The 14,571-nt window shown below is 51.8% G+C and overlaps 1 protein-coding gene across 1 annotated transcript in view; it reads left to right on the top strand.

Annotated features, from left to right (window-relative positions):
* Positions 1–14,571, top strand: part of COL5A3 (collagen type V alpha 3 chain) — a 36,970-nt gene that overhangs the window by 7,235 nt on the left and 15,164 nt on the right. The window contains exons 7-37 of the mRNA XM_032396041.1: positions 504–617; positions 724–870; positions 1,925–1,972; positions 2,046–2,087; positions 2,403–2,465; positions 3,022–3,096; positions 3,193–3,276; positions 3,459–3,515; positions 3,608–3,661; positions 3,857–3,910; positions 4,471–4,524; positions 4,606–4,659; positions 4,846–4,899; positions 5,248–5,292; positions 5,400–5,453; positions 5,637–5,681; positions 5,842–5,895; positions 6,226–6,270; positions 7,212–7,265; positions 7,360–7,404; positions 7,541–7,594; positions 9,099–9,143; positions 9,254–9,307; positions 9,449–9,556; positions 9,992–10,045; positions 12,556–12,609; positions 13,441–13,485; positions 13,723–13,776; positions 13,901–13,945; positions 14,290–14,343; positions 14,442–14,495. Coding sequence (XP_032251932.1) covers positions 504–617; positions 724–870; positions 1,925–1,972; positions 2,046–2,087; positions 2,403–2,465; positions 3,022–3,096; positions 3,193–3,276; positions 3,459–3,515; positions 3,608–3,661; positions 3,857–3,910; positions 4,471–4,524; positions 4,606–4,659; positions 4,846–4,899; positions 5,248–5,292; positions 5,400–5,453; positions 5,637–5,681; positions 5,842–5,895; positions 6,226–6,270; positions 7,212–7,265; positions 7,360–7,404; positions 7,541–7,594; positions 9,099–9,143; positions 9,254–9,307; positions 9,449–9,556; positions 9,992–10,045; positions 12,556–12,609; positions 13,441–13,485; positions 13,723–13,776; positions 13,901–13,945; positions 14,290–14,343; positions 14,442–14,495 — 1,863 coding nt within the window. The remainder of the gene's footprint in view (positions 1–503; positions 618–723; positions 871–1,924; positions 1,973–2,045; positions 2,088–2,402; positions 2,466–3,021; positions 3,097–3,192; positions 3,277–3,458; positions 3,516–3,607; positions 3,662–3,856; positions 3,911–4,470; positions 4,525–4,605; positions 4,660–4,845; positions 4,900–5,247; positions 5,293–5,399; positions 5,454–5,636; positions 5,682–5,841; positions 5,896–6,225; positions 6,271–7,211; positions 7,266–7,359; positions 7,405–7,540; positions 7,595–9,098; positions 9,144–9,253; positions 9,308–9,448; positions 9,557–9,991; positions 10,046–12,555; positions 12,610–13,440; positions 13,486–13,722; positions 13,777–13,900; positions 13,946–14,289; positions 14,344–14,441; positions 14,496–14,571) is intronic.

Here is a 14,571-nt window from a genome sequence, read left to right as displayed (position 1 = left end):
CACTCAGACCCAGAAAAAGAACTCTTCTCCAACCCCTTCCTCAGCCCCAGCCCCTCACCTGGGCCTCTACCACCGTCTTTGTGCCCTTGACCAAATTCCTCTGCAGCTCTCCAAGCCTCTCTGTGGCCTGGCTGGCTGACCACTGAGCTCTGCCTTGGGAGAGGACACATAGGATAGGCTTCCAGGAGTCTGGCCCTGAGTACTGGACCTTGACTCTGATCACTGGGCTCTGGAGCCAGCCCCACTCAGCCTTCCAGGTCTCCCAGACCTGGCCCAGCTTTGCTCCTCCTCCACAGGAGGCCTCCCCCTGCTGGCTGTTCTGATCTGGTCAGCACACATGTGCCTCCACTGGCTAGCCCCCTACCTAACACCCCTCTGGCGTTTTTTGGGAATCCTCCTTTGTTACCCTCCCCAGACTAGGCACTCCTGGGGGGCAGAGCCTATCTCCTCTTTTTGTCTTTATTGGACTGACCCCAGACCTGATACTCCTGTCCCTGTTGCAGACCTCCACCGACATCCCCAAAACAGAGACACCAGCTTCAACTCTGTCTCCGACTCCCACACCTTTGGTCATTACCACCACTGTGACCACCGGCCACAATGTCACCATGCTAGAGGTCAGTGGGAAGTGGATGGGGCTGGAAAGGAAAGTCCTGGGGCAGTGGTGGTGGCAGACAATGAGGAGGCCCAGGGGCAAACTTTGGTCTGTCCCAATGTCCTCAGGGGGGCCTGGACCCTGACAATGGAACCGAACTAAGGACCCTGGAGACTAAGTTAGCCAAAGAGGACAAAGAAGGAGGTGGCCCCACCATGGGCCCTGACTTCCGGGCAGCAGAACTGCCATCGCAGACTCAGTTCCAGATCTTTCCTGTGAGTCTGAGGATTTGGGTATTGGGGGGATGGGGGTGGCAGGGACTCCTGCCTGGAGTCGCATACCACATTTTCTCTTTTGCCTTCTTTTTATCTTGCCTAGAATGCCTTCCCACCACCCCACTTTAGTCAACAAATATTAGCACGATTCTAATGTGACAGGAACTGTGCTAATGGATGGCTCTGTGGGTAGGATGGTGTGTTTGGCTTTTAGTCCAAGCATGATGAGAAGCCACTTGGAATGGAGCATGATCTGATTTGGAACTTTAAAAGCTCCTTCTGGCTGCTGAACAGCATATGGACTGTAGGGGGAGCCAGAGAGGCAGCAGGGAAACCAGTAGTCCGTGTGACAACAGCCTGGTGACCTAGATGAGGGTTGTGGCAGTGGGGATAGAGAGAAGTAGACAGATTTGGACCATGCTCCATTTTGGTCTTGCTACTGGAGATGGAGAAAGATGCAAGGATGGCTTGGTAGATGCATGGTGACACCTTTGAGTAAAATGGGGAAGCCTAAAGGAAGAGCAGGTGGGAAGTCTCAAGGATCTCATTTTGGATGTGCTAAATTGGCAACCCCTGCTTGGCATCCAAATGGAGATGTCAAGTGGGTGATTGGTTAGAAGATTCTGGAGTTCTAGGGACATGGTCTAAGCTGGAGATAAAGACTTGGAAATCAACAGCAGAGTGATGCTGCCTTTAGCCAAGGGATTGGATAAGATTGCTTAGGAAAATAGTGCAGACAGGGAAGGAGCCCAGGTTCTAGCCTTGGTGTTGGACAGGAGAGGAGGGGGATAATCATAGCCAACTTACCCTGAGTGCTTGTTATGTACTAACCATTGTTTTAATTTATTCTTCTTCCCATGGGGTATATACAATTATCATTCACCTACTGATTCTGCAGGTGAGGCCATAGGAGTTGAATAAATTGCTCCCCATCACTCAACTAGTGAGAGGCAGCTCCAGGATTAGGACCCTATAGCATGCTCCAAAGTCCACACTCTCCTCCTTGACCATGGCCAGGACTCACATCTCTTTTCTCTTCATTCCCCTGCCCCAGGGTGCTGGAGAGAAGGGAGCAAAAGGAGAACCAGCAGTGATTGAACAGGTGAAGGGTCTGGGACTAGGAGGAGGTGGAGGGGTCTGGGCTAGGATGGGGGTCACACTCATTTCTCCCTCAGGGACAGCAGTTTGAGGGACCTCCAGGAGCCCCAGGACCTCGAGTGAGTCATGGCTGCATCCCACCCCCTTTCTCTTCTAGTTGGGGTGTTTGAGTCCCTGTGGTGGGGGTTGGGGAATAATGTTGCAGTATCATTAAAAGATTATTGCATGTTTGAAGCTTATAGGATGAGTCAAAATAGGGGTCGGGATGTAAAGTGGGGTGGGAGTTGATGTGGGTCAGTATAGTATTGAGGGGCCAGGGATGGCTCAGTGTTGGGTAAGGAGGTGTGCATGGGGTCAGGGTCAGTGGTGGGTTAGAAGTTGGCTTGGCTCAAGCTTTGCACTTCTTATGATTTTTGTTCCTCTGTCCCCAACAGGGGGTGGTTGGCCCCTCAGGCCCTCCTGGCCCCCCAGGATTCCCTGGAGACCCTGGTCTACCGGTAAGAAATTCCTTCTGGGTTATATCCTGGGGGAGTGAGGTTTCAGGCTGTGAAGCTGAAATTGGGAACTTGTATGTCTGAACATGGACCCAAGAGGCAGGCACTGAGGGCATCGTGCTGAAGCTGGCATTGACCTCGCCGGCTCATCTCTCTCCCCATCTGTGAATTGTTACCCCTCTTCTTTCTCTGGGGGCCTTCCCCTGCTTTTCTCTTCCATTTGTCTCTATCCTTGAGTGTTTTTCATCTCTGTCTTTTTCCCTATGTCTCTGTCTCTCCCCTGCCTCCATCCCTCTGTCTCCCCATCTTTCTCTCCTCTCCCTGTCTTTGTCTTTCTCTGCCTCTTTCTCTCCATCTCACTACCTCTGTCTTCTCTGTCTCTCCATCCCTGCCACTTTTTATGACTCTCCCTCCCTCTGTCTTTCTCTTGCCTACTCTCTTTCTCGCTCTCCCTGCCTCCATCTTTCTCTGTCTCTCTCCCCTCTCCCCCTCCACCTCTCTCATCTCTCTGTCTGTCCATCTCTCTGCCTCCATCTACCTCTGTCTCTCCCTCTCTCAGGGTCCTGCTGGCCTCCCAGGAATCCCTGGCATTGATGGGATCCGGGGTCTACCAGGCACTGTGATCATGATGCCGGTAAGAGGGAGATAGGGTGGCACATCCTTGGGGGTTTAGTCCTGACCCAGGAGGGGGCCTCTCCTTGGGCTCCCCTCATGACTAGCTGCCCCCTAGTTCCAGTTTGCAAGCAGCTCCCTCAAGGGACCCCCAGTCTCCTTCCAGCAAGCCCAGGCTCAGGCAGTACTGCAACAGGCTCAGGTGAGTAGAGGGTAATCAGGGACCAACAGGGGGTAATGGGAGGACATTGAGAGAGTGACAGAGGTGGGGAATAATGAAGGCTAGTCAGGAGGCAGGTGGATATTTGTCTCCTGAAGATGCCTTTTGGGAGGGTGTTGGGGTTTTTGGGAGACCTGAAGTTCTGTTCCCCTCCATCTTTCCAGCTGTCTATGAAAGGTCCCCCTGGCCCAGTAGGGCTCACTGGGCGCCCAGGCCCTGTGGTGAGTAAGGAGTCTGGATGGAGGAGGGGGGATACCTCAGTGGAGGGGGGAACCTCCCTCTAACTCCATTACCTCATCTCTCTTCCTCCAAGGGTCTCCCTGGGTATCCGGGTCAGAAAGGAGAGATGGGAGAAATGGGGCCACAGGTGAGATTGGTGGGGATGGGGACAGGATTGGTTGGGAAGGGTCTTTTCCCAGAGCCACAGGATAAAGTGCTATTTGAGGACAATGACAAAGGGGCTAAGGGTACCTTTGCAATTACTGCCCTTCCTAGAGGATGATTTAAAATAAGTCGTTCCTCCTTCTTATTCTCCTTTTTTTTTTTTTTTTTTCTCTTCTAGGGTCCCCGAGGCCTTCAGGGACCTCTTGGGCCCCCTGGCCGGGAGGGAAAGATGGTGAGTAACTTGTAGGTCTTTAGGTCATCCCTCATCCATCCCTCAACACCCAACATGAGCCTTGGCTCCATGCCCCCAGGATCTGCTGGTGTCATTGGTGGGATAAGGGAACTGAGGACAGAGAATGGCAACTCTACTGAGTGTGTCACGAAGGTATCTGGCCAGGTCACAGAGTCAAGGAGGACTTTCTGGACGGAATGATGCTTGAACTGAGATCTGAGGTATAACCAGGTAAACAGGAGAGGAAGGGTATTCTAAGTAGAGGGAATGGCACGTGCAGAAGAAAAGACTGGTGCACTGAGGGAGATGATGAACAAGATAATTCCAGACAGTTTTAAATGCAACGAGGAACACAGAGCTAGACATTTAATGGAGATTTTAGTTTTTATGATGGTGGTGACATGGACTAGAACAAAGGGCCTAGAGATAAAGAATAATGGACAGCTTTGAGATGTATTTGGGAGGTTAAACTGGTACGCAGAGAATCCCCCAGGATTCTGCATGAGGAAAGTACTCAACCAATAGTAATAGGTATCTTGATGCTGTCACCTCCCTGATAGGGCCGCTCTGGAGCAGATGGGGCTCGGGGCCTCCCAGGAGACACAGGACCTAAGGTGGGTGATAAGGTCAGGATTGGGACTTGGAGGGACCATCAGGTCAAGGACTCAGGGCTCAGGTGGTGTCTCTTTGTGCAGGGTGATCGGGGTTTTGATGGCTTGCCAGGGCTACCTGGAGAGAAAGGGCAAAGGGTGAGTGTATGAGGCCCCTCCCCCATAGCAAGCTTCCTGATATTCATGGCACCCTCTCCACCCCCAGTACTGGAGCCTCCATCCCTGTGTGTGAGCTCTGATCCCTTGTGCCTCATTTCCTTTCCTGTGGGGCTGGTCTCTATCCCCACATTTCCACTCTGAACTCCCCTCTATTCCCAACTCCAGGGTGACTTTGGCCATGTGGGGCAACCTGGTCCCCCAGGAGAGGATGGTAAGAAGGTAAGTTTGGAAGAGAGAGAATGGTCTAGAAGCTAGAAAGCCAGAATGAGAGAGCAATAGAGTATTCAGGGGACAGGATGAGAGGCGAGGGTCAGGAGCCTCGGTGGGGCTCCAAAAGATAGATTGAGAGCTGGGGGCTAGTACCAGAGTTAATAGGTGAGACTCAGGATTGCAGGCCCAGGATTGGGGTCAGGGGCCTGGACTGAACCACATGTGCTCAGTCTGTTGGTTATTGCCTCAAGCTCTGACTCTCGGATCCTCTGGAAGAGTCTGCCCAGATGAGGGAAGGTGGTTTTCTGAGTGTTTTTCCTCCTCCCCCATCACCAAGTGATGAACGCTTTCCCACAGGGAGCCGAAGGACCTCCGGGGCCCACTGGCCAGGCTGGGGAACCAGTGAGTATTAGGGACCTCTGGATCCTTTGCCTGGCACGGGGGAGGGAGTCATGATTCATGGGGCCTCAGAGCAGTGATGCTGGAATAATGCTCCTACCTCCTTGCAGGGCCCCCGAGGACTGATCGGCCCTAGAGGCTCCCCTGGTCCCCTGGGACGGCCGGTGAGAATGTCACTTTCTGTCCACATCCCTGCTTGTCCTTTTCCCACCTCTGTCCCCTCTGCATGTCCATTTCTGTTACCTGGTTTCTCTGCCCACTCATCTTTCCACCCGTGCCTCTCAGTGTCTCAGACTCAGGCTCCGGTGTGGTATCTGCCCGGGTCTCACACCCTCTCCTCCCCCCAGGGTGTAGTTGGAATTGATGGTGCTCCAGGAGCCAAAGGAAATGTGGTACGTGTTCTGCCTTCTGTCCCCTAATGCTTTCTGATGTCCTGATTCTGTGATCATCCATCCATATCCCTGTCCACTCCCATGACTCCTATTTCAACTTCACTGACACTTCAACACCATGATCCCTTTCAGCTTCACAGCACCCCCACTCTCTCCCCAGGGTCCTCCAGGAGAACCAGGCCCTCCAGGACAGCAGGGAAATCCCGGGTCCCAGGTTTGAGCTATCATTTTCAATAATTGGGGGGTGGTAGTCGTCAGCCAAGGTCATAGACAACTCCCAGCCTTTCCACTTCCCAGCTCACTACCCATTTCTCATGCCTTTCTTCACCCCTTTTTTTAAAGAGAGAGAGCAAGCAGAGAAGGGGCAGAGGAAGAGAGAGAGAGAAAAAAAATCTTAAGTAGGCTCCATGCTCAGCATGGAGCCTGATGCGGGACTCAATCCCACAACCCTGAGAGCATGACCTGAGCTGAAATCAAGAGTCGGTTGCCTAACCAACTGAGCCAGCCCGGCACCCCACCTTTACCTTCTTTTTTATGTTTCCAGGGACTCCCTGGCCCTCAGGGACCCATTGGCACTCCTGGGGAGAAGGTAAGTGACAGCCCCACCTACCACCACCCTCTCCGGTCTTCTTCCTTCAGCTCTATCTGCAGGAAAAGCTTCCCACCCAGGACCCTTTTATTAGCCCTGGGTAATGATAAATTGCAACATTCCTTAAACAAGCCCAGAGTTTAAAAAAAATATCATTGTTAGGGAAGGGTTGGTTGGGAGAAACACAAATCCACCAAAGCTAGATCGCATATTATCTGGATTTCGGGGAACCCACAGATGCCAGTCATTGCAAATATTAGCAAGACCCATGGGCCAGGAAAGCCCTTTCTCTGGGGCCCTGTGGTGTCATCTTTATTCCTGTGCACATCTGTTCTATCTCCCCATGCAAACAGACTTCTTGCTGCACATATCTTAGTCTGTCCTCACCCCCAAGTTCCATTTCTACACGGTTTTGTGCTGCTTTAATCACAATTTCAGCCCCTAGCTCCTCTTGACCTTATAGTTTCTTTACCCAAATCCATCTGATTATAGTTTCTATGAAGTGAGGTGTCGCTTACCTCAAAATTTCAGAAGAAAATCTGATTGGCTTAGTTGGTCCAAGGTGCCCACTTCTGGACCTATCCACTATTTGTAGAACATAGGGGGTCACCTCATGCCTGCCTGGGCCCACCTCTCATCAGATGAAGACAGAGGCACTTCTGAAGAAAAGGATGTGGCTGGGGAGTTCCCCCCCCAACACTGTTTTTACCTCCCTTGTCTCAACTCTCCCAGAGATGGAGGATTTCTGGGGCTCAGAGAGGGAAGGAGGCTTGCCCAGGATCACACAGCAAGTCTGGGCAAAGCTAGGGAGAGATTTCCTAGCCTGTGGGATATGCTTGTTCTGTGACTTTGAGTAGCTGCAGGTCTGAGTAAGGCTGTTCCTGGTGGGGTGCCAGACTCCGAGACCCATCCGTCTCCCCCTACTGTTCATCTTCTTTCAGGGTCCCCCTGGAAACCCAGGAATTCCAGGCATTCCAGGATCTGATGGCCCTCTGGTGAGACCTGGGTTTGGGCAAAAGGAGGAAGGAGAAGGGGGAGGCTTGGGAATTTGGATGGCAAATCTTGGTCTCTGACAACTCCTTTCCCCAGGGTCACCCAGGCCATGAGGGCCCCACGGGAGAGAAAGGGGCCCAGGTGAGTGGCCCTCAGGAGAGACTGGGTTGGGGATGAGGGTTGATAGGCAGGGCTCACAAGGAGAGAGATGAGGGCACTGGGAACACAGTGGGGGTAGGGGTAGAACAGGATGGCACTGATCTTATCTCCATCTCAGGGTCCACAAGGGTCAGCAGGACCCCCGGGCTATCCTGGACCTCGGGGTGTGAAGGTATGTGATACTTGGTGCCTGCAAGTAGGGATGAGTCATTGACATTGGCCCCGGGGAACCAGGTTCATAAGAAACGTGTGCATGTGTGGTGAGAGGTATCAGTCAGCTAGGAGAGGTGTGGTGGGAGTGGGGTTTCAATCTGAGTGACCATACATAGAAGTGTGTGCATTACTTGGAGCTGAACAGCCAAAGGGAAGTACTGTAGTTGTTGCCTTGTAGTTGAGAATAGTTAGGTCCATCAGAGGCTGGACCCATTTCACTATAAACGTGGTCCAGGTCAGCACACTGTAGTGAAGCAGACAGTTGGGTTTTAACTCAAGCCCAGAGCCATGTGATCCTCAAGCACAAAAATGCTGGGATCAACCAAGAGCTATACTGTTGACCAAGGGCAGAGGCATTGGAATTCACATCTAATATGAGTCCAGTTACACTGTAGCCAAGAATGGTACCTGTGGTCTAAGAACAGAGTTTGGTGGTAGCCAAGAAGCAACTCACCACATTTTTGCATTGTAGGCAAGCTCAGTTATGCTATAACCAAGGAGGGGGCTATATTGTAGTCAGCCACAGAGTCCTATGGGTGGCCAAACTCAGAGTTACATTGTAACCAGGCACAGTTATATATAGTTGAAGCCTATGTTGTAACTGAGTCTAATTACATTGTAGCCGGGGTCAGAGAATCATGGTAGCCTAAGCTTTGTTACATTGTGGTCAAGTGAATACCCTTGTGGTTGGAGATAGTCATGCTATTGTCAAAACAGTTATATTGTATTTAAGTACAACTTCATTATAGTCACTGAGCTCAGTTACATTGTGTCTCTCTGTGGCTGGAGACAGTCATGCTATTCTCAAAACATGGTTATGTTGTATCCAAGTGCAATTTCATTATAGTTTCTGAGCTCGGTTACATATGTCTCTCTGTGGCTGGAGACAATCATGCTATTGTCAAAACACAGTTATGTTGTATCCAAGTGCAATTTCATTACAGTCTCTGAGCTCAGTCACATTGTAGCCAAGTGCAGTTTTCATTGCAACCCAAGGCCAGGGTTTGGGCACCTGGGCTTGAACTGAGCAGCCTTGCTGTAGCTAAGTACAGACTCGCCTTGTTGCCAGGCACAGAGTCGCATTGTAGCCAGCACAATGGGGAGCATTCCTTTGCCTTTAGAATGAGACTGGGGCCTGGAATGTTCATCCTCTTTCTCCTGCCAGAAGGAACTGTGGACACAGTGTCCCCGGGAGATTGGAATCAATTACTCGGAAATTTGGCCTTCCCTGCACACCCCCACACAGATGACCCTGGGAGGTTGCCAGTGGGAAGAGGGGTGGAGAGGCAGCCTCTTGCACACCACACTAGCAGCGTTGGAGAAAGATCATTTCCTCTAAGGCTGCCCCCTTCCACTCCTGTCCAGTATCCTTTTGGGACTGTCCTGACTGTTTTGGGCAGGGGACTGAGTTGGAGGGCCCTTTGTAAGCAGGGAAGGGACTTGAGATCTTTTTTATTTTTCAGGGTACCTCTGGCAACCGGGGTCTCCAGGGGGAGAAAGGAGAGAAGGTGAGAAGAGAGGAGGGTCCTGGTTGGGGGGGGAGCCCTAATAATGGGACTCTGGTTGTATCCCTTCCCTGAAGCCCTGACCTCTGACCTCTACACTCTCTCCCACCTAGGGAGAGGATGGCTTCCCGGGCTTCAAGGGCGATGTGGGGCTCAAAGGAGATCGGGTAAGATGACTTCTAGATGAGGGATCTAGTGGTTCTGGGGCACTTGGGGAAGACAGTGAAGGGAGGAGGGTGCTGGGGCTCAGATAGGGGGCTGGAGGGAGCAGGAGTGACTCAGGGTCTGACACCTCCTTTCTATTCCAGGGGCTCCCCGGCCCCCCCGGCCCCCGGGGAGAGGATGGTCCGGAAGGGCTGAAGGGGCAGGAGGGGCTGGCTGGCGAGGAGGGTCCCCCAGGCTCAGCTGGGGAGAAGGTGAATGGACCTTGGTCACCCTCTCCAGTCTACTCTATGGCTTCCCATCCTGCAGCCAAGATGTTCCCTGGCCCTTTGCCTTCTGCCCTTGGCTCTTTTATCTCCAACCTCAGAAGGCTGCTACCACACTTACCATCTCTAATTCCTTAACTCAGCAATACAGAGCAATTTCATGCACAGTATCTGATTTTTATCCCCAAAACCACCACAGGCAACAGGAATTTTTATCCCCATTTTGCAGACAAGGAAGCTGAGATAGAACAGAATAGAATAGAATGAGTTGCCCAAAGATATGCCCCTAGCAGGCAGGAGCCAAGACTTGAACTCCCTGAATCTCACCCTATTGCCCCTGTCACCATGCTCCAGCCATCCTGCCCTTTCTTTTCTGACCTTCAGGTTGCAATTTCTGACATTTGTCCCATAATTTCTCTGTAGGGCAAGCTTGGGGTGCCAGGTCTCCCGGGTTACCCAGGACGTCCAGGCCCTAAGGTAAGAAGCTAAGGGGTAGAGGGTGGGCAAGGACAGCATTCAGAGATTGATTAACATCTGGAGGGCCAGGTTGTGGTCTAGGGGAGTGAGCTGTCCACCCCCTGGGTCACTAAGAGACAGCATAAGCTGTGAGCTTTGGTATCAGACTTGGGTTCAAATACCCACTCCTTATCTGCTAAGTGACCTTGGACGAGTCTCTTGAGCCCACTTGCTTCATTGTAAAATGGAGATACCAGTAGTCTTTATCTCATCCATTTGATTATAATAGCATTGATAATTTTGATAATAAAACTATACGATCCTTCTTATTTGGTGTGATTAGGGTTGGTTGAAACAAAGCCAGTAAGGAGGAGAATCACAAAAAAAAAAAAAAAAAAAAAAAAAAATCCATGTCTTACATATATTGAATTATAACTTACAATAAAATGTACTTATATAAAAATGTACATTTGTTTGCCAATTTTTTGATGGTTGAGGCTGCTGATTAGACATGTCTTTCTGCCTAAACCACACCCACATTACATCACTGAAGATTTATAGTTTGGGTTTATATAAAGTGGAACAGAAACTTAGACACTTGGGAAGAAATCCAAGTGCAGAATCCTTCCAGAGTTCCACACTTTTGTCATCTCCATCTGGCAGTTATCTTGTGCATATGCCTCATTTGACGTGACTTTTTTTAGTGACTTCCCTTTTTATTGAGTCTTTTCCATTTAACTTAGATTTGGTAGACATCTTTCTTTTCCTTTCTGCATTCCATCAGTTGTTGTAAACTTTCATTAAGTCACATGACTCCAATAGCAAGGGCAACTGACATAAACAGACTTGGGAATAAACTCAAGGCACCATACCTAAGAATAGAACTCAACCGATTGGAGCAGGAGTTCATGGGATTTAGAGCAAAGCCTCTTAGACAAGACCAGTCTGTGTGTTTTGGGCAGCGAGTAATACATGACAGAAGGCATGGTGTGTTGGTTAAGTTGAGGTTGGTGTCTTAGCTGTTATAAAAAAATACTTTAGAGAGGGTGGCCTAGACAACAGAAATTTATTTCTCACTGTTTTTGATGCTGGAAGTCTGAGATCAGAGTGCTAGCATGGTTGGATTCTGGTAAGGACTCTCTGGTTCCAGACAGCTGTGTCCTCTTTGTATCCTCACGTGGGGGGCTGGGGGGAGAGGGGGACAGAGAGAGAGAGAGAGAGGGAGAGAGAGACAGGGACAGGGAGGGAAGGAGAGAGAGATCTAGTCTCCTTTTCTTATAAAGACACTGATCCGCTTCGTGAGGGCTCCAACATTATGACCTACTTACCTCCCAAAGGTTCCACCTCTAAATACCATTCTTTTTTTTTTTTTAAGATTTTAAAATTTTTATTTATTTGACAGAGAGAGAGAGAGAGAGCACAAGCAGGGGGAGCGGCAGGCAGAAGGAGAGGGAGAAGTGGACTCCCCGCTCAGCAAGGCGCCCGATGTGGGGCTCGATCCCAGGACCCTGGGATCATGACCTGAGCCGAAGGCAGTTGCTTAACCAACTGAACCACCCAGGCACCCCTCCAAATACCATTCTTCAACATAGGGCTTCAGCACGTGAACTTGAGGGGACACAAACATTCGGTCCATAGCAGTCAGTAATAATCAGCCTGAATAATGACAGCTAACATGTCATAAGCTCTTACTATGTGTCATACACCATGTAAAATACTTTCTATACCTTATCCTATTTGATCCTCCCCAAAACCTTGTGAGGGAGGTATTGTTGGTATTCCCAGGCTATAAATAAGGAGACTGATGCTCAGAGAGGGTAAGCCATTTGACCAGGGCCACACAGCTAGTCTAGTGGTAGGTCTGGGATTCAAAACGTGGTGAGGGGTGGGAGGGGCTAGAAGAGCCTGTGATGTCCTCCCCTGGTTGGAGGGAGGATACCTCCGAGATGGGCAGGACGGCATGGACTGGAGTCAGTCAGTTAACAAATATCAAGTAAGCTCCGACTTTGTACCAGGTTGAGGAGACTAAGACCAGAGTAACATGTCCTAGCAGAGAAAACATACAATGAATAAGTAAGCAAAGGAACAAGGTCATTTCAGTATAAATATATTGGGAAAACAAAATAGGACAATGTGATAGAGGGAGGGTGACTTGGAGGATGTGGTGGTCAGGATGGTGGCAGAAGATTTCTCTAAGGAGTTGACATCTAAGTGAGATCCAAAGGATGAGGGATAGCTGCCTCTGTGGGGGCCTGAGAGAAGAGAAGTTTAGGCAAAGGAAGCAGCCAGTGCAAAGGCCCTGAGGCAGGAGTGAACCAGTGTGCCTGAGTAACATGGAGGGGCCAGTGTGGCTGGGGTGGAGTGAGCAAGGGTGGGGGAAGAGGAGGGCAGAGGGCTACCTTGGAGGAGGATGGGGCTGGAGGGACCAAAGAAGCTTCTGGAAAGGATGGAGTGGCTGAAGGGTGAGGGGTCAACTTTGCTCCCCACCTACTCCTCACCCCAGTCTTCTCTCTCTGATTCTCTCAACTCAGGGGTCTACTGGCTTTCCCGGGCCCCTGGGGTCATTAGGAGAAAAAGGGAAGCGGGTGAGTCGTGATCCCGGGGTCCGGGGACAGGGTTGGGCTTGTCTGGGGGAACATGTGTGGCTCTGCAGGACAGTGGGGAGGCCCCTGGGTGGCTGTATCCAAGCCCGGAAGCACTTGTCTGCACACATATCCCCAGACGCAGCACAGGGCCCATGTAGGTGACCCCACCGGGCATTCCTGAACATGTGCCAGTGTGCACGGGCCTCTCAGCGTGGGTCGGATGGGGCCTGGGTGCTGCAACGTGTGGGCCTGTGGTAAGCAAGGACCCAGGCCTGCGTGCACGTATGTGACTGTGGACGTAAGTGTGTGTGTGAAAGGGTATGGATATGCACACGTGCATGTCTGTGTACACGGAGTGTGTACACATGCATGCTGTGTGTGCACTGTTGCTGTGTCAGTGGGCATGGAGTGCACACACGTGAGTCTGTGTGTACTGCTCTGCTTATAAGGACCGCGTCCTCCTGTGAATCCATGCATGCACGTGTTTATGTTGAGTGTGCACGTGTGCAAGGGACAGATTGCACGAGGAGCTCGGGTGTCGACCCGAGGCTGTGGGTCACCCAACGTGTGCTGCTACGGCATGCAGTCTGGGAGAAGTGGGTGTCCTTCTGGGCTTGTGTTTGGACCCTGTAGGTGCAATCACAGGTGTAACTGGGTGTCTGTGATCTTTGCACAGTGAGAGAGAGAGAGAGAGAGAGAGAGAGAGAGAAAGGCTTGTGAATAAACGTGCAGCAGACCTCTTTCTGGGTCTGTGCCTGGATGCATCTGTGTGCGTCAGGTCTTTGCATCATAACTTTCTTCTGCTTCCCCCTCACCTGATTTATTTTCCAGGGGAAGGCGGGGCAGCCAGGCCTGGAAGGAGAGCGGGGACCACCAGTAAGAAGATGGCTCCCCCATTCTGCCGGGCCCGGGCGGGGGCAGGGCTGGAAGGAGGGGCTGCAGGAGGAGAGGCAGTGGGGAGGTCGTACGTGGGCAGGGCAGTGGGTTTGGGTTACGTCGGTGTCCCTGGTAGGGCAAGGAGGAGTCACAGAGGGAGGGGGCCCAGAGGACTCGGGCTCATCTCCTAGGCTTCCCCCACCTCTTGCTTCTAATCTTTGCTTCTTTTCTACTCAGGGCTCCCGCGGAGAGAGGGGGCAGCCTGGTGCCACCGGGCAACCAGGCCCCAAGGTATGCGCTGGGCGGGTGATCAGGCCCCCATGCAGGCCCCCTGGCCCAGGCTCCTCAAGGCCCTCTAGGAAGCCCTCCCAGTTGGGTTTGTCCTGCAGCCTGAATCTTATCCATTGTGTCCTAGGGTGATGTGGGCCAGGATGGGGCCGCTGGCATCCCTGGAGAAAAGGTGAGCATGTGTCACGTCCAGATGGGAGACAAACCCAGGAGGGAGGGAGGCATTATGATGCGGTGGAAGGAACCCAGCCTCTAAAGTCTCAGCTCTGCCACTTGACTGCTGTGTGACCCTGGGCAAGTCACTCGACCTCTCTGGGCCTTGTTTTCCCCCTCTATGAGCTGGGAATACCACAGTCCCCACCGCAAAGGGCTGCAGTGACACAGGACATGACTGACTGCATGTCGCGCATCTGGCCCCATACCCAGTGGGCAGAAAGTGTCAGTAGGCTTGTCCTTATGTGGGGCTCAGGGGGCCAGGCCAGAGGGATGAGGCCATGGTTTTTGGTTCCATTTCAGGGCCTCCCAGGTCTGCAAGGCCCTCCTGGATTTTCTGGGCCAAAGGGTCCCCCTGTAAGTGAGTGCACCCTAATTGGGGGTGGCCTGGAGGGAGCCAGGGAGTGGGGAGACTCCTTAGTCATGCCTCATCTCTCTCCTACCTTGTCCCCCAGGGCCCCCAGGGGAAAGATGGACGTCCTGGGCACCCTGGTCAGAGAGGAGAATTGGTGAGTGGCCTCTGGACTTCTGACCCCTGGCCTCATTAGGCTCTCTAGTTCTTCCTCCTGTGTGACACCCCTTTTA

The sequence above is a fragment of the Phoca vitulina genome, unplaced genomic scaffold (genome assembly GCF_004348235.1).
Source record: "Phoca vitulina isolate PV1807 unplaced genomic scaffold, GSC_HSeal_1.0 scaffold89, whole genome shotgun sequence".
Taxonomy (NCBI): Eukaryota; Metazoa; Chordata; class Mammalia; order Carnivora; family Phocidae; genus Phoca; species Phoca vitulina.
This window is presented reverse-complemented; position numbering and strand designations above follow the sequence as displayed.